Source organism: Pecten maximus, chromosome 8 (assembly GCF_902652985.1).
Source record: "Pecten maximus chromosome 8, xPecMax1.1, whole genome shotgun sequence".
In the NCBI taxonomy this organism is placed as follows: Eukaryota; Metazoa; Mollusca; class Bivalvia; order Pectinida; family Pectinidae; genus Pecten; species Pecten maximus.
In genome coordinates, this window is record NC_047022.1 from 40,607,382 (window position 1) to 40,627,571 (window position 20,190).

At 37.2% G+C, this 20,190-nt stretch overlaps 1 protein-coding gene across 1 annotated transcript in view; it reads left to right on the top strand.

Annotated features, from left to right (window-relative positions):
• Positions 1-20,190, top strand: part of LOC117333520 (small G protein signaling modulator 1-like) — a gene marked incomplete in the record, with an annotated part of 119,687 nt that overhangs the window by 30,565 nt on the left and 68,932 nt on the right. Inside the window, 2 exon segments of the mRNA XM_033892843.1 lie at positions 806-881; positions 5,629-5,794. Of these exon segments, the coding sequence (XP_033748734.1) occupies positions 806-881; positions 5,629-5,794 (242 nt within the window).

Sequence of the window (20,190 nt, forward strand, 5' to 3'; positions counted from 1 at the left end):
ATCAAAGAATATTTTAAGAAGGCTCTTTAAAGCAGTTAAAATATGCAAACCAAAATTTTGGATGTTGACACCTTGAAACCCAACCAAAATTTAGAATATTGACACCTGGACACCCAACCAAAATTTAGAATATTGACACCTCAACACGCAACCAAAATTTAAGATGTTGACCCTTTTTAAACCCAACTAAAATTTAGGATGTTGACACCTTGAAACCCAACCAAAATTTTAAATATTGACACCTGGACACCCAACCCAAAATTAAGGATGTTGACACCTTGAAACCCAACTAAAATTTAGAATGTTGACACCTCAATCCCCAACCAAAATTAAGGATGTTGACACCTGGACACCCAACCAAAATTAAGGATGTGGACATCTCGACACCCAACCAAAATTTAGGATGTTGACACCTCGATCCCCAACCAAAATTTAGAATGTTGATATACCTTGAACCCCAACTAAAATTCAGGATATTGAAACCTCAACACCCAACCAGAGTTTAGGATGTTGACACCTCGACACGGCGGTGGGGCCAACCAAAATTTAGGATGTTGAAACCTCAACACTCAGCTAAAATTAAGGATGTTGACACCTCGACACGGCGGTGGGGCCAACCAAAATTTAGGATGTTGAAACCTCAACACTCAACTAAAATTAAGGATGTTGACACCTTGACACCCAACCGGAATTTAGGATGTTGACACCTTAATGAGAATGACCTACATTAGAAATAATGTTATCCTATGTTGTAGGTGATGACGTGTCACCGATGTGTTCTAAACCAGTGCTATTAATATTTCAGGTTAAACAGATCATGGAAGAGGCTGTCACAAGAAAATTTGTCCATGAAGAAAGTAGCAGTATCACATCACTCAGTGGTAAGTTCTATTTACTAATAGATTTGTCTCCTACCCAGTGGTAAGTTCTATTTATATATCATAGATTTGTCTCCTACCCAGTAGTAAGTTCTATTTACTAATAGATTTGTCTCCTACCCAGTGGAAAGTTCTATTTACTAATAGATTTGTCTCCTACCCAGTGGTAAGTTCTATTTACTTATAGATTTGTCTCCTACCCAGTAGTAAGTTCTATTTACTAATAGATTTGTCTCCTACCCAGTGGTAAGTTCTATTTACTAATAGATTTGTCTCCTACTCAGTGGTAAGTTCTATTTACTAATAGAGTTGTCTCCTACCTTGTAAGTTCTGTTTACTAATAGATTTGTCTCCTACCTTGTAAGTTCTATTTACTAATAGATTTGTCTCCTACCCAGTGGTAAGTTCTGTTTACTAATAGATTTGTCTCCTACCCAGTGGTAAGTTCTGTTTACTAATATATTTGTCTCCTACCCAGTGGTAAGTTCTGTTTACTAATAGATTTGTCTCCTACCCAGTGGTAAGTTCTGTTTACTAATAGATTTGTCTCCTACCCAGTGGTAAGTTCTATTTACTAATAGAATTGTCTCCTACCCAGTGGAAAGTTCTATTTACTAATAGATTTGTCTCCTACCCAGTGGTAAGTTCTATTTACTAATATATTTGTCTCCTATAGCTACCTTGTGGTACGTTCTATTAACTAATAGATTTGTCTCCTACCCAGTGGAAAGTTCTATTTACTAATAGATTTGTCTCCTACCCAGTGGTAAGTTCTATTTACTAATTAATAGATTTGTCTCCTACCTTGTGGTAAGTTCTGTTTACTAATAGATTTGTCTCCTACCCAGTGGTAAGTTCTATTTACTAATAGATTTGTCTCCTACCCAGTGGTAAGTTCTATTTATATATAATAGATTTGTCTCCTACCCAGTGGTAAGTTCTATTTACTAATAGATTTGTCTCCTACCCAGTGGTAGGTTCTATTTACTAATAGATTTGTCTCCTACCCAGTGGTAAGTTCTATTTACTAATAGATTTGTCTCCTACCCAGTGGTAGGTTCTATTTACTAATAGATTTGTCTCCTACCCAGTGGTAAGTTCTATTTACTAATAGATTTGTCTCCTACCCAGTGGTAAGTTCTGTTTACTAATAGATTTGTCTCCTACCCAGTGGTAGGTTCTATTTACTAATAGATTTGTCTCCTACCCAGTGGTAAGTTCTATTTACTAATAGATTTGTCTCCTACCCAGTGTTAAGTTCTATTTATATATAATAGATTTGTCTCCTACCCAGTGGTAAGTTCTATTTACTAATAGATTTGTCTCCTACCCAGTGGTAAGTTCTATTACTTAATAGATTTGTCTCCTACCTTGTGGTAAGTTCTATTAACTAATAGATTTGTCTCCTACCCAGTGGTAAGTTCTGTTTACTAATAGATTTGTCTCCTACCCAGTGGTAAGTTCTATTTACTAATAGATTTGTCTCCTACCCAGTGGTAAGTTCTGTTTACTAATATATTTGTCTCCTACCCAGTGGTAAGTTCTGTTTACTAATAGATTTGTCTCCTACCCAGTGGTAAGTTCTATTTACTAATAGATTTGTCTCCTACCTTGTGGTAAGTTCTATTTACTAATAGATTTGTCTCCTACCCGGTGGTAAGTTCTATTTACTAATAGATTTGTCTCCTACCCGGTGGTAAGTTCTATTTACTAATAGATTTGTCTCCTACCCAGTGATAAGTTCTATTTACTAATAGATTTGTCTCCTACTCAGTGGTAAGTTCTATTTACTAATAGATTTGTCTCCTACTCAGTGGTAGTTCTATTTACTAATAGAGTTGTCTCCTACCCAGTGGTAAGTTCTGTTTACTAATAGAGTTGTCTCCTACCCAGTAGTAAGTTCTATTTACTAATAGATTTGTCTCCTACCCAGTGGTAAGTTCTGTTTACTAATAGATTTGTCTCCTACCCAGTGGTAAGTTCTATTTACTAATAGATTTGTCTCCTACCCAGTGGTAAGTTCTGTTTACTAATAGATTTGTCTCCTACCCAGTGGTAAGTTCTATTTACTAATAGAATTGTCTCCTACCCAGTGGAAAGTTCTATTTACTAATAGATTTGTCTCCTACCCAGTGGTAAGTTCTATTTACTAATAGATTTGTCTCCTACTCAGTGGTAAGTTCTGTTTACTAATATATTTGTCTCCTACCCAGTGGTAAGTTCTGTTTACTAATAGATTTGTCTCCTACCCAGTGGTAAGTTCTGTTTACTAATAGATTTGTCTCCTACCCAGTGGTAAGTTCTATTTACTAATAGAATTGTCTCCTACCCAGTGGAAAGTTCTATTTACTAATAGATTTGTCTCCTACCCAGTGGTAAGTTCTATTTACTAATAGATGTGTCTCCTACTCAGTGGTAAGTTCTGTTTACTAATATATTTGTCTCCTACCCGGTGGTAAGTTCTATTTACTAATAGAATTGTCTCCTACCCAGTGGTAAGTTCTATTTACTAATAGATTTGTCTCCTACCCAGTGGTAAGTTCTATTTACTAATATATTTGTGTCCTATAGCTACCTTGTGGTACGTTCTATTAACTAATAGATTTGTCTCCTACCCAGTGGAAAGTTCTATTTACTAATAGATTTGTCTCCTTCCCAGTGGTAAGTTCTATTTACTAATTAATAGATTTGTCTCCTACCCAGTGGTAAGTTCTATTTACTAATAGATTTGTCTCCTACCCAGTGGTAAGTTCCATTTACTAATAGATTTGTCTCCTACCCAGTGGTAAGTTCTGTTTACTAATAGATTTGTCTCCTACCCAGTGGTAAGTTCTATTTACTAATAGATTTGTCTCCTACCCAGTAATAAGTTCTACCTACCCAGTGGTAAGTTCTATTTATATATAATAGATTTGTCTCCTACCAAGTGGTAAGTTCTGTTTACTAATAGATTTGTCTCCTACCCAGTGGTAAGTTCTATTAACTAATAGATTTGTCTCCTACCTTGTGGTAAGTTCTATTAACTAATAGATTTGTCTCCTACCCAGTGGTAAGTTCTGTTTACTAATAGATTTGTCTCCTACCCAGTGGTAAGTTCTATTTACTAATAGATTTGTCTCCTACCCAGTGGTAAGTTCTGTTTACTAATAGATTTGTCTCCTACCCAGTGGTAAGTTCTGTTTACTAATAGATTTGTCTCCTACCCAGTGGTAAGTTCTATTTACTAATAGATTTGTCTCCTACCTTGTGGTAAGTTCTATTTACTAATAGATTTGTCTCCTACCTTGTGGTAAGTTCTATTTACTAATAGAGTTGTCTCCTACCCGGTGGTAAGTTCTATTTACTAATAGATTTGTCTCCTACCCGGTGGTAAGTTCTATTTACTAATAGATTTGTCTCCTACCCAGTGGTAAGTTCTATTTACTAATAGATTTGTCTCCTACTCAGTGGTAAGTTCTATTTACTAATAGATTTGTCTCCTACTCAGTGGTAGTTCTGTTTACTAATAGAGTTGTCTCCTACCCAGTGGTAAGTTCTATTTACTAATAGAGTTGTCTCCTACTCAGTGGTAAGTTCTATTTACTAATAGATTTGTCTCCTACCCAGTGGTAAATTCTATTTACTAATAGATTTGTCTCCTACCCAGTGGTAAGTTCTATTTACTAATAGAGTTGTCTCCTACCCGGTGGTAAGTTCTATTTACTAATAGATTTGTCTCCTACCCGGTGGTAAGTTCTATTTACTAATAGATTTGTCTCCTACCCGTTGGTAAGTTCTATTTACTAATAGAGTTGTCTCCTACCCAGTAGTAAGTTCTATTTACTAATAGATTTGTCTCCTACCTTGTGGTAAGTTCTATTTACTAATAGATTTGTCTCCTACCCAGTGGTAAGTTCTGTTTACTAATAGATTTGTCTCCTACCCAGTGGTAAGTTCTATTTACTAATAGATTTGTCTCCTACCCAGTGGTAAGTTCTATTTACTAATAGATTTGTCTCCTACTCAGTGGTAAATTTTGTTTACTAATATATTTCCTTCCCAATGGTAAGCTCCTCTTTGCTGATCGAAAATTAGCATGGCCTTTTTGTGTTTAACCCATAGCACATAGAAATAAGTAATTTGGACAGATTTGTCATATAACATAACTACAAAAAAAAGAAGACAAAGTTTGAACCCACTAATTATACCTAGGTATATATCCTACAGGTGTGGTGGAGGCTAGATTGAACACTAATTATACCTTGGTATATATCCTACAGGTGTGGTGGAGGCTAGTTTGAACCCACTAATTATACCTAGGTATATATCCTACAGGTGTGATGGAGGCTAGTTTGAACACTAATTATACCTTGGTATATATCCTACAGGTGTGGTGGAGGCTAGTTTGAACACTAATTGTACCTTGGTATATATCCTACAGGTGTGATGGAGGCTAGATTGAACCCACTAATTATACCTTGGTATATATCCTACAGGTGTGATGGAGGCTAGTTTGAACCCACTAATTATACCTAGGTATATATCCTACAGGTGTGATGGAGGCTAGATTGAACACTAATTATACCTTGGTATATATCCTACAGGTGTGGTGGAGGCTAGTTTGAACCCACTAATTATACCTAGGTATATATCCTACAGGTGTGATGGAGGCTAGTTTGAACCCACTAATTATACCTTGGTATATATCCTACAGGTGTGGTGGAGACTAGTTTGAACCCACTAATTATACCTTGATATATATATCCTACAGGTGCGGTGGAGGCTTGTTTACTCCATGGACTTAAAAAGCGTGCTCTAGGCCTGTTTAAACACAGTACTACTACTGCCCTCCTTCAGAAAGTCTCCAAGAACTTTGAGCCTGGGGCAATCATCCTGAAGCTTCTCTCTGATGTGGAGTCCAGCAATGATCCTAACAAGTAAGTCTATATATAGATTACCAAGTCCAAAGGTCCATGTCAGGTTATGGTATGGTCCCCTGTCTGTCATAACAGGGAAGTAGTCCGGATTCTCACCTGATAACGATGCCTATTGTATAACTGGCCCGTTTTACCATGCAGTATGACCAATGTTCATATATATAATAAGACACATGTGTGAAAACACTATTGTGACATCATAGATAAGTTTGCCTGCCCTAAATTTTCACTAATGTTCTCCTAATTATGAGTTATATAATAAATATAATAAACAAAGTCTTACACACTTGACTTAGTCATATGGAATTTTTAAACTTGATGTAAAATCCTCTATGCATACAATATACATTTGTCACAGGTAGGCATGAAGAGAAAGACATTTGTTGATTGGACTTTCTATCACACAAAGAAATGGAAAATTTCCAAAGTAGATCATGATTTTGACCATAAAACTATCCCATTGTCATCATCAACCTGCATCTCCACAAACGTGTTGTTAATGTCTTCATCAGTAGTTGATGTCCGTCATGGAGATCGTGATAATGGCCGGGGGGGGTTTCGTCCGGAGGAGATTTTGTCCTAGGGGCTAATGTCCGAGGGGGCTAATGTCCGGGGGGGGGGGGGGGGGGGGGGGGGCTTTCGTCCGGAGGAGATTTTTGTCCTAGGGGCTAATGTCCGAGGGGGCTTTTGTCCTACACTCAATGACAACAAGCCCTTGACTATATGCAATCAACTGAGACATGGAAACACCATATATAGGTAGAGGATGTCACGAAGGTGGTATATAGAAATCATTGTCACAGTGTCAACAGCTTCTCAAAGGTTTCCATGTTATAACTCTCAAAGGAATACTTCACGTGTTTCTAAACATAGTTTTTGCATCAATTCAATTCAAATTCATAATGGTCTCCCCAACCATGGCCATCTTCAACTTTGCACATTAAATGTTTTCTGTGTGATATTAAAGGAAATTTTTGCATGAAACTTAATAAACAATTTTGTAGTACGTTCAAACCTGTCATATGTGACCTTCCAAGGGAGTCAATAAAAAAGGTCACATATGACAGGTGGTCTCTTAATCCAGGTTCAAAGAAAATTACCCGAAAAGGAAAGTTCATGATTAGTCTGCCACATATGTAAAATTTAACAGCTACAAATATTAGTACATATATGAAAAGGAATTACCTCAGTCATCAATTAAGATTGTGAATATAATCAAATCTGTAAGAGACCTCTTGAGGAAAACGAAAGAAAAAAAAGAAAAAGAAAAAAAAAAATCACTATTCACTTAATGAAATAAAATGCTTATAATATTAATAATGGACAATATATAGAAATATCCCCATTTCTACATATGTAGTACAATATCTATTTTTTTAAATTTAATTCAGTTTCTTTATTTTCATTAATATATATATTTAAATTCTTTTAGCATGTTACAATAATTTTTTAAATTTTAAAATACAAAAAATAATCAAAGAGTTTGAATGGCTAATTTGATTATTTCTAGTGCCGGATACATTTACAAAAAAAAAAAAAAAAATTATTTTTTTCATTCCTGAATTCCTGGTCCGGACTTCCGTCCGGATTATTAGTCACGTAACTGCATTTCCTTCATAACGATGGAGACGTTTTTAACTGGCAAATATCTGTCCTAATGTCTCAAAAAGAACATAAATTTCAGTTAAACAGTAAGTTGACTGTTTATTCACTCTTTTTCATACTTGTCAAGCAAATGTTTGTATTTTTATCTATCAAAATTTCGTGAAAATCGTCTGAATGGCGAGGACGTTTTTTCGCCATATCCCATCTCCTTTCATTCTTTAGAAGTAAAGTACAGTTTCGTTCGTTTTTGGGTGTTATCAGGGCAAAGATAATAAATTCAATACATTTTTTGAGACAGAATAAGACATTTCATACATTTCTAAAGTATTTTTTAATCTTTGAAAGCAGACAAGTTCGTCCGGTTTCTTCTTGATTATGACTTCTGCTTCCGTTTTAAAACTCGGAAAGTCGCTGAAAAAAGTCGTTTTTCAGCATTTGGGACACGGAAATGATGGTCGTTAGTCGCGTCTGACAGGTAGTCGCTTAATTCAGGTCACTAGTATAGTAAATAACGTTGGGAGGAAAAAATACGGTCGCATATGAAAGGAAGTCGTTTAATTCAGGTGGTCGCTAAGGCAGGTTTGACTGTATATTTAAATTGATATTGAGCTGGTCAGCAGTAACCTTTTTGGACTTTTTGCACTCAAAGCATTAGATCCACTGACTAGGCTGGTTGTACCTTATAGATCAACTGTGACTAGATACATCTAGGTTGTGCCTAATCCATATTTCTTGTATTTTAATTTTCAAAGTTTTAGAGTAACTTTTCTTAAATAATACCTGTTCGGTAGAAAATTTTGGATTAAGTTCTAAAATTCAGAAATAAATAGGTTTTGGAGCTTATCCCAGCAATAGTTGTACATGGTAGGTGGTCACTCATGGTATGCAGGTACATATTCATCAGTGTTTCATATAATAAAATGGGATCCTGGTGCTTTCTGCTTGACCATTGACTTAATAAAATTGGGTCCTGGCACTCTCTGCCTGACCATTGACCTAAATAGATGCCACTGACTCCCATACTCCAGATATATTCCATTGTCGTCATTAGGATTTGATTATCAGTGTTTAAACAGAACAGGATGGAAGCCATGAGATGTCAACACATGTATGTCCTTCACATTTAGGAATGGATTAAGATGCCATACACCCATACCTCCTGCTAGTCATTTGGACTGGAATATTGATGTACTAATTTTCACACCTTGCTGCGGTTCATATTTCAGACAATTTATTTGTTTATGATATATCTATCAGTAGGAACCTGTGGGAGGTGGGGGACTAGACACACTGATAAAGCTTTTCAAAGCATTGTTATCTTAAAACCCACTTGGAAAATATTTCCTATAACATTATTTCTACCAAAGAGTTCTTGCAGGACCAGAACCTTCGCTCTTTTCTATCAGGAATTGGTATGATATTGTGATGATAGATTTTGCTAGTACATCCTTGTTTTACTTGTATCCTGGATGGAATAGTGTCATTATCTTGTTAAGCTGTTTTTCTGTAAGACTACAGATTGTTACCTGTAATCATACCTGATTTACTAATTGTCACTAGGGCCCTGATTGACATTGATTTAATGAACTGTACACTATAACCACTACGTCACCAGGGTACACCTATCACTGTCACAATATTGTACAGATCAATGATCAGTGTATACATATTCTGTTTGTACATATAGGTACATTATAGAATTCATTATAAACAGCTTACTAGTTTGTTCAGTTAAATCAACCATCCCTTTTGTTTCTGTACGAAAGATGAAAAACTTTGCTTCATCATGTTCCAAAAGGAGAAACTGCTGGAATTATCTCTATATACTTGGCAGAGACTGGAATTCTATATGAAGCAGTAGAGATTCTGTCTATCAAGCAGTGAAAATTCTGACTTTAAGCAGTAGAGATTCTGTCTATGAAGCTGTAGAGATTCTGTCTATGAAGCAGTAGAGATTCTGTCTATGAAGCAATAGAGATTCTGTCTATGAAGCAGTAGAGATTCTGTCTATGAAGCAGTAGAGAATCTGTCTATGAAGCTGTAGAGATTCTGTCTATGAAGCTGTAGAGATTCTGTCTATGAAGCAGTAGAGATTCTGTCTATGAAGCTGTAGAGATTCTGTCTATGAAGCTGTAGAGATTCTGTCTATGAAGCAGTAGAGATTCTGTCTATGAAGCAATAGAGATTCTGTCTATGAAGCAGTAGAGATTCTGTCTATGAAGCAATGAAAATTCTGACTAAGCAGTAGAGATTCTGTCTATGAAGCAGTAGAGATTCTGTCTATGAAGCAGTAGAGATTCTGTCTATGAAGCAGTAGAGATTCTGTCTATGAAGCAGTAGAGATTCTGTCTATGAAGCAGTAGAGAATCTGTCTATGAAGCTGTAGAGATTCTGTCTATGAAGCTGTAGAGATTCTGTCTATGAAGCAGTAGAGATTCTGTCTATGAAGCTGTAGAGATTCTGTCTATGAAGCAGTAGAGATTCTGTCTATGAAGCAATAGAGATTCTGTCTATGAAGCAGTAGAGATTCTGTCTATGAAGCAATGAAAATTCTGACTAAGCAGTAGAGATTCTGTCTATGAAGCAGTAGAGATTCTGTCTATGAAGCAGTAGAGATTCTGTCTATGAAGCAATAGAGATTCTGTCTATGAAGCAGTAGAGATTCTGTCTATGAAGCAGTAGAGAATCTGTCTGAAGCAGTAGAGATTCTGTCTATGAAGCAGTAGAGATTCTGTCTATGAAGCAGTAGAGATTCTGTCTGTGAAGCAGTAGAGAATCTGTCTGAAGCAGTAGAGATTCTGTCTGAAGCAGTAGAGATTCTGTCTATGAAGCAGTAGAGATTCTGTCTATGAAGCAGTAGAGAATCTGTCTGTGAAGCAGTAGAGAATCTGTCTGAAGCAGTAGAGATTCTGTCTATGAAGCAGTAGAGATTCTGTCTATGAAGCAGTAGAGATTCTGTCTGTGAAGCAGTAGAGAATCTGTCTGTGAAGCAGTAGAGATTCTGTCTATGAAGCAGTAGAGATTCTGTCTATGAAGCAGTAGAGATTCTGTCTGTGAAGCACTAGAGATTCTGTCTGTGAAGCAGTAGAGATTCTGTCTATGAAGCAGTAGAGATTCTGTCTGTGAAGCAGTAGAGAATCTGTCTGAAGCAGTAGAGATTCTGTCTATGAAGCAGTAGAGATTCTGTCTATGAAGCAGTAGAGATTCTGTCTATGAAGCAGTAGAGAATCTGTCTGAAGCAGTAGAGATTCTGTCTATGAAGCAGTAGAGATTCTGTCTATGAAGCAGTAGAGATTCTGTCTATGAAGCAGTAGAGATTCTGTCTATGAAGCAGTAGAGAATCTGTCTGAAGCAGTAGAGATTCTGTCTATGAAGCAGTAGAGATTCTGTCTATGAAGCAGTAGAGAATCTGTCTGAAGCAGTAGAGATTCTGTCTATGAAGCAGTAGAGAATCTGTCTATGAAGCAGTAGAGATTCTGTCTGTGAAGCAGTAGAGAATCTGTCTGAAGCAGTAGAGATTCTGTCTATGAAGCAGTAGAGATTCTGTCTATGAAGCAGTAGAGATTCTGTCTATGAAGCAATAGAGATTCTGTCTATGAAGCAGTAGAGATTCTGTCTATGAAGCAGTAGAGATTCTGTCTGTGAAGCAGTAGAGATTCTGTCTATGAAGCAGTAGAGATTCTGTCTATGAAGCAGTAGAGAATCTGTCTGAAGCAGTAGAGATTCTGTCTATGAAGCAGTAGAGATTCTGTCTGTGAAGCAGTAGAGATTCTGTCTATGAAGCAGTAGAGATTCTGTCTATGAAGCAGTAGATAATCTGTCTGAAGCAGTAGAGATTCTGTCTATGAAGCAGTAGAGATTCTGTCTGCGAAGCAGTAGAGATTCTGTCTATGAAGCAGTAGAGATTCTGTCTATGAAGCAGTAGAGATTCTGTCTATGAAGCAGTAGAGAATCTGTCTGAAGCAGTAGAGATTCTGTCTGCGAAGCAGTAGAGATTCTGTCTATGAAGCAGTAGAGATTCTGTCTGCGAAGCAGTAGAGATTCTGTCTATGAAGCAGTAGAGATTCTGTCTATGAAGCAGTAGAGATTCTGTCTATGAAGCAGTAGAGAATCTGTCTGAAGCAGTAGAGATTCTGTCTATGAAGCAGTAGAGATTCTGTCTGTGAAGCAGTAGAGATTCTGTCTATGAAGCAGTAGAGATTCTGTCTATGAAGCAGTAGAGAATCTGTCTGAAGCAGTAGAGATTCTGTCTGTGAAGCTGTAGAGATTCTGTCTATGAAGCAATAGAGATTCTGTCTATGAAGCAGTAGAGATTCTGTCTATGAAGCAGTAGAGATTCTGTCTATGAAGCAGTAGAGATTATGTCTATGAAGCAGTAGAGATTCTGTCTATGAAGCAGTAGAGATTCTGTCTATGAAGCAGTAGAGATTCTGTCTATGAAGCTGTAGAGATTCTGTCTGAAGCAGTAGAGATTCTGTCAATGAAGCAGTGAAAATTCTGGCTATAAGCAGTAGAGATTTTGTAAAGCAGTAGAGATTCTGTCAATGAAGCAGTGAAAATTCTGACTATAAGCAGTAGAGATTTTGTAAAGCAGTAGAGATTCTGTCAATGAAGCAGTGAAAATTCTGACTATAAGCAGTAAAGATTTTGTAAAGCAGTAGAGATTCTGTCAATGAAGCAGTGAAAATTCTGACTATAAGCAGTAGAGATTTTGTAAAGCTGTAGAGATATCGATTCTGTCAATGAAGCAGTGAACATTCTGACTAAGCAGTAGAGATTCTGGCTCTGAATCAGCAGAGATTCTGTATATGTCAGGTTCATCAATATTTATTTAATTTTGTTCGGCTAACCGTACGTATGTACGTAGGTTAAGGTCAAGGCCACCGTTACTATTTATAGAAAATCTTTGTCAGCACTCTTGCAACTTCATTTCTGAACGGATCCTGACCAAACTTCATATATGGGTCCAGCATGGGAATACCTCGAACGAGTTCGTGTTTCAGGGTGCCAAGGTCAAGGTCAAGGTCAGCGTTACTATTTATAGAAAATCTTTGTCAGCGCTCTTGCGACTTCAATTTTGAACAGATCCTGACCAAACTTCATGTATGGGTCCAGCATGGGAATACCTCGAACGAGTTTGTGTTTTAGGGTGCCAAGGTCAAGGTTAAGGTCACCGTTACTATTTATCGAAAATCTTTGTCAGCACTCTTGCGACTTCATTTCTGAACGGATCCTGACCACACTTCATATATGGGTCCAGCATGGGAATACCTCGAACGAGATCGTGTTTTAGGGCGCCAAGGTCAAGGCCAATGTCACCGTTACTATTTATAGAAAATCTTTGTCAGCGTTGTTGCGACTTCATTTTTGAATGGATCCTGACCAAACTTCATATATTGGTCCAGCATGGCAATACCTCGAACGCGTTCGTGTTTTAGGGCGCCAAGGTCAAGGCCAATGTCACCGTTACTATTTATAGAAAATCTTTGTCAGCGTTGTTGCAACTTCATTTTTGAATGGATCCTGACCAAACCTCATATATTGGTCCAGCATGGCAATACCTCGAACGCGTCACCGCTCTTGCGACTTCATTTTTTAACGGGTTCTGACCAAATTTCACATATGGGAAAATGCTTATTTTTGCATTTAGATACACACATAATTATAATAACTATCAGGAAATGAAGTTGCTAGTGTGATGCGTAACCAGATACTGTTGAATGCATAACAATATATACCATATTTATCTGGCAATGAGCCCATGCCTGATAATAAGCCCATCTATGTCTATTGCAGTTCAGTGCAAATGACAACTGATGTTATTTCAATGTCCTGCAATAACCCCACCCCCATTTTGCGCCAGAGTTCATGTGTTAGCACGCGAGGGGATTTGTATCGTTTGCGATGCCTTGTTTTATTTATAAGGTGGTATATGATAGTACTATTATTTTATTTATAAGGTGGTATATGTTTTAAATCATTGACAAAAATCGTGAGTTAAGACTTAAATTTTGTAATGAATTACACACTTAGACCCTACTGGGAGTATATGATTTATTGAAACATAACGTGTTGGAAGTTATTTGTTAACATAATGAATGTTTCACACAAAATTAAATGTGAGTGTCAGACGCATCCTGTAAATGTAGCTGTGATATAACTGAACAAATGTATTGATTTTCTAGAAATACATGCTTTTAATTAATGGCATTCTTTGAACTTAAAAGATGCTACATTACCGACAGAAGGTAATTATGAACAATTGAAAACAAGACTAGGCCCTTGTATATTTTTATACAGTGCCAGAAGTTACATACTTTACACTATTTAACTCTCCAATGTTAAAGCTTTTCATTTTATCTTTAAAGATTCAAAGTGCCTCCTATTATGATACCCCTGCAACGAAGGGGGGGATCAGCTGTCTGTAGGCACAATTTAGCCTACTCCTTCCAGGATTGTGCAGGGATTTTGTGCACATTATTCATGACATGTTCTTGTGTTTTCCTGAAGCTATTAGGTTCCACCAATTTTTACCGGAGTTATTTGCCCAGATTCCAATAGATGATACTCCTCCGAACGTAGTCAAACAACTTAACAATACTCCACAGGAATTTTAGGGAATATGTGAAGATGTCTACGCAGGTTTTTTCAAAAATGTTTATTGTAATGGTAAAAAGGTCCCAATACACAGGTTCATGTAATGTGAATCACACAAATCCAAGAAATAGCATGAAGTAATCCATCTGTTGTGGTATGGGCCATACTAAATTTATTGATAATAAGTCAGAAATTTGGAAAAAAGATACCTCTTATAATATAATTATTCATGGAGATGATAAGCAATTATTTCAGCTTTATATCTTATTGACACGTCGAAATATATAACTGATTATAATTGACCATGAGATGGAGACACTGCCTTAAACACAATAATTAATTAACCTATACTCTCTTGAAAAGCCACCCTGCATTATTAATGCATCAACACCAAAATACAAGAGATTTTCATATTCAACAAAAGCCCAAGTTGTATAGAAAAATTATTGTCTGATAAACTACCCAGCCAAAATGTTTGTTCCTGACCAAATTTGTATTCCTGATCAACCAATGCAAAGACCATCTGGCTGGATTATCTGGCTGGATTATTGGATCACTCTTGGAAGGTAAAATAATACCTGCTCCTTAAACAGCTGACCAGAGATAGAATCTGGGACAAACAGGTTAACAGTACGGATTATTGGAGGATGAACGGGGCTGGACTGTATATAACTTAATTGATTTAATTTTCCTACAGATGTGTATAGTCCTATAGTCATTATATTTGCAAGCAGTAATCATGGTCAACTTTTTCTTATGTGAACACAGACCATTAATTGATTCACTATCCTGCCAGCTATTCCCCCCTGTCTGATGGAAACCTATTGTAATTGGTGAACTGGACAGTCGACATCTCCCTTTGACATTATCTGATAAGGTATCAATTATTGGATAAAAGCATAAAGGAACTCAACCATTATCTGCCTATGATAAAGGCAACATTATAAATGTATCCTGGTTTGATTGTTATGTGATCATATTGTAAATGCTTCCATAGTGATGTCTGACTATTAAGCCATGTTCAATTAGTGTACATCAAGATATATGCTGAGGCAGCAGTCGTCCTAAGTAAATAGTCATCCTTCCCTGGGCCGTTTTATGGATTTTAATTTATTACTTTATATTTTAAGCTTCTGTGGAACAGCCACCTGTAGCGATCATTGCCAAATTTCACGAGAACAAATTCATTTGGAACTCATGGGGGAATCAAAATGTTGCTTATTTCTTTGTTCAGAGTTCAGGATGGGACTGGAAATTATTCTTCCCCCAAAAAACTAAAAAAAAACTATAGATAATCTATCTCCTTCCGAGAAGTATTTGTTTGTAATTTAGTTAAATATGATTCAAGCTTTTATAAGTTTGAAGACATCTGTTTAAGATAAATAATTTATAGAAAAAATTTAAATAATAAACAATGACCTGCTTTATCCCAGAGTCTTCCAAACTGTTTTCTGTGCAAGTTATACACTTGCTGCCTGGTTCTGGTGAGGGGTGGTAACTTGTACATACTCTAGTTGATGCTACATTCGAAAGTCACATTGAGCTTTTGGGTTGATAAAAATGGCCGTACTCATCAAATACAGTTTTTAGTCTCGGATTTTCCAATTGGCAATCGATAAATGAAATCTCCAATTGTTTCTACATTTGGTACTTAAGTGAAAGTAGAATACTTCTGATTGGTTCCGATTTAGTGTCATTTCCAAGAAATAGGCTTACAAAAATGGCCGTGCTGGTTGAGCTGGTTGAAGTGATTATGAGGTGAAACCTAACGTTAGCTTGTTTCCACAACAGAGATTCCGATAGCAATAAAGAGATTGCATGGTTTAAGCATGACATGAAACTTGAAACATCGTTTACTGACAGTGAAATGCTTGTACAATGGATATTACATGAACTTCTTACAAAAGTTGTCAAATATCTAATCATGATAATGATGATTAATACACGGAGAAAGAAAACATCAGTAATCATGATAATGATGATTAATACACGGAGAGAGAAAAAATCAGTTTATTGCATACAATTTAAAAACTCAAGAACCAAAATATACTGGAAGAGTAATTCACAGGAATCTTATACATAGGGAATCGCGATGTTGTTAATCTAGGAACATGACGGACATCACGGACAAATTGATCTAAGAATCAAACTTAATCATAGTTTGCCAATTCTAGTGAGGTTTCAAAAAGTAGTTCTTCACTGTCAGCAGATCTTTAATACAACTACAGCCTTTTCAAAGTAATAAAATTACTTAAAATGACATAGGATAATCATCAGTAAAACATCCAGGAATGCACTTAAAAAACCAACAAAATTGTTATCTCATTTCCTGCTGTTTTATGTATATATTACTACTTACTTTTCTCCTTTATTTCGATCCCTCATGCACTTTTCTCCTTAATTTCGATCCCTCATGCACATGACCTATTATTAGTGGCTTTGGCACTTTGATTATTGTTATTAAGTCCTGTTAATGAACATATACAGATCAGCCTTTGACTTGAATTAGGGGAATCAGCCTATCACTTGCACTATAATAATACAATGTGGAGATCTTCTGGCTCCATAGCCTATTACTGGCACTATAATAATACAATGCGGTATTACTTGCACTATAATAATATAATGGGGAAATCTCCTGGCTCCATAGGATCAATTACATGGTGTCTACAAGGGGAGGCAACTGGAGAAGCTATTAGGTTCATAAGGAGGAACTTTGAATGCTATATATTACAACAATCAATATAAGTAAATTCCTACCATAATGACCAGAATTTCTTATCTTTACTATATCAACCAAAACATTTTAAAGAATTGATAATGGTGCTGAGTTTTCTTATAAAGCATGCAGGGTATTTTTTAAAGCCAATTTTTAACTTTCATAACACATTGAAAAGTTGACAGTTACTGTTATTAATCCAGATGAAGAATTTTACATTTGGATAGTAAGCATGAATTATTTCAGTTCATACAGTAATAGTGATTGATAATAATGCTATATTACAGCAACATAGCTGTCTCAAAGCAGTTCACAAATTATTATCCGTGGTTATTTGGCCTATTGCAACCAGACAATATTTTTCTCAGCTCCCCGGAGAGCATACAGCCGGAGCTGCCAGTTTGTCAGTAACAGCTTAAACTTGATATTTTTTACGCTGCCCGACCACATAACTCATTTACAGCTGTGTCAACTGAACACAATGGAGTAAAGCATCTTGTTCAAGGATACAACGCAGTGCTGGTGCCAGGACTCGAACTAGCTACCCTGTGTACAGTGACACCAGAGGTTACAGTGGCTGTAATCACTGATACAGTGTACTGATAGTGATACCTGAGGTGACAGTGGCTGTAATCACTGATACAGTGTACTGATAGTGATACCTGAGGTTACAGTGGCTGTAATCATTGATACAGTGTACTGATAGTGATACCTGAGGTTACAGTGGCTGTAATCATTGATACAGTGTACTGATAGTGATACCTGAGGTTACAGTGGCTGTAATCATTGATACAGTGTACTGATAGTGATACCTGAGGTTACAGTGACTGTAATCACTGATACAGTGTACTGATAGTGATACCTGAGGTTACAGTGGCTGTAATCACTGATACAGTGTACTGATAGTGATACCTGAGGTTACAGTGGCTGTAATCACTGATACAGTGTACTGATAGTGATACCTGAGGTTACAGTGGCTGTAATCACTGATACAGTGTACTGATAGTGATACCTGAGGTTACAGTGGCTGTAATCACTGATACAGTGTACTGATAGTGATACCTGAGGTGACAGTGGCTGTAATCACTGATACTGTGTACTGATAGTGATACCTGAGGTTACAGTGGCTGTAATCACTGATACAATGTACTGATAGTGATACCTGATGTTACAGTGGCGGTAATCACTGATACAATATACTGATAGTGATACCTGAGGTTACAATGGCTGTAATCACTGATACAGTGTACTGATAGTGATACCTGAGGTTACAGTGGCTGTAATCATTGATACAGTGTACTGATAGTGATACCTGATGTTACAGTGGCTGTAATCACTGATACAATGTACTGATAGTGATACCTGAGGTGACAGTGGCTCTAATCATTGATACGGTGTACAGTGACACCAGAGGTTACAGTGGCTGTAATCACTGATACAGTGTACTGATAGTGATACCTGAGGTTACAGTGGCTGTAATCACTGATACAGTGTACTGATAGTGATACCTGAGGTTACAATGGCTGTAATCACTGATACAGTGTACTGATAGTGATACCTGAGGTTACAGTGGCTGTAATCACTCATACAATGTACTGATAGTGATACCTGAGGATACAGTGGCTGTAATCACTGATACAGTGTACTGATAGTGATACCTGAAGTGACAGTGGCTGTAATCACTGATACAGTGTACTGATAGTGATACCTGAGATGACAGTGGCTGTAATCACTGATACAGTGTACTGATAGTGATACCTGAGGTTACAGTGGCTGTAATCACTGATACAGTGTACTGATAGTGATACCTGAGGTTACAGTGGCTGTAATCACTGATACAGTTTACTGATAGTGATACCTGAGGTTACAGTGGCTGTAATCACTGATACAGTGTACTGATAGTGATACCTGAGGTTACAGTGGTTGTAATCACTGATACAGTGTACTGATAGTGATACCTGAGGTTACAGTGGCTGTAATCACTGATACTGATAGTGATACCTGAGGATACAGTGACTGTAATCACTGATACTGATAGTGATACCTGAGGATACAGTGGCTGTAATCACTGATACAGTGTACTGATAGTGATACCTGAGGTTACAGTGGCTGTAATCACTGATACAGTGTACTGATAGTGATACCTGAGGATACAGTGACTGTAATCACTGATACAGTGTACTGATAGTGATACCTGAGGTTACAGTGGCTGTAATCACCAATACAGTGTACTGATAGTGATACCTGAGGTTACAGTGGCTGTAATCACTGATACAGTGTACTGATAGTGATACCTGAGGTTACAGTGACTGTAATCACTGATACAGTGTACTGATAGTGATACCTGAGGTTACAGTGGCTGTAATCACTGATACAGTGTACTGATAGTGATACATGAGGTTACAGTGGCTGTAATCACTGATACAGTGTATTGATAGTTATACCTGAGGATACAGTGGCTGTAATCACTGATACAGTATAATGATAGTGATACCTGAGGTTACAGTGGCTGTAATCACTGATACAGTGTACTGATAGTGATACCTGAGGTTACAGTGGCTGTAATCACTGATACAGTGTACTGATAGTGACACCTGAGGTTACAGTGGTTGTAATCACTGATACAGTGTACTGATAGTGATACCTCAGGTTACAGTGGCTGTAATCACTGATACAGTGTACTGATAGTTATACCTGAGGATACAGTGGCTGTAATCACTGATACAGTGTACTGATAGTGATACCTGAGGTTACAGTGGCTGTAATCACTGATACAGTGTACTGATAGTGATACCTGAGGTGACAGTGGCTGTAATCACCGATACAGTGTACTGATAGTGATACCTGAGGTTACAGTGGCTGTAATCACTGATACAGTGTACTGATAGTGATACCTGAGGTGACAGTGGCTGTAATCACCGATACAGTGTACTGATAGTGATACCTGAGGTTACAGTGGCTGTAATCACTGATAGTGATACCTGAAGTTACAGTGGCTGTAATCACTGATACAGTGTACTGATAGTGATACCAGAGGTTACAGTGGCTGTAATCACTGATACAGTGTACTGATAGTGATACCTGAGGTTACAGTGGCGGTAATCACTGATACAGTGTACTGATAGTGATACCTGAGGTGACAGTGGCTGTAATCACTGATACAGTGTACTGATAGTGATACCTGAGGTTACAGTGGCTGTAATCACTGATACAGTGTACTGATAGTGATACCTGATGTTACAGTGGCTGTAATCACTGATACAGTGTACTGATAGTGATACCTGAGGTTACAGTGGCTGTAATCACTGATACAGTGTACTGATAGTGATACCTGAGGTTACAGTGGCGGTAATCACTGATACAGTGTACTGATAGTGATACCTGAGGTTACAGTGGCTGTAATCACTGATACAGTGTACTGATAGTGATACCTGAGGTGACAGTGGCTGTAATCACTGATACAGTGTACTGATAG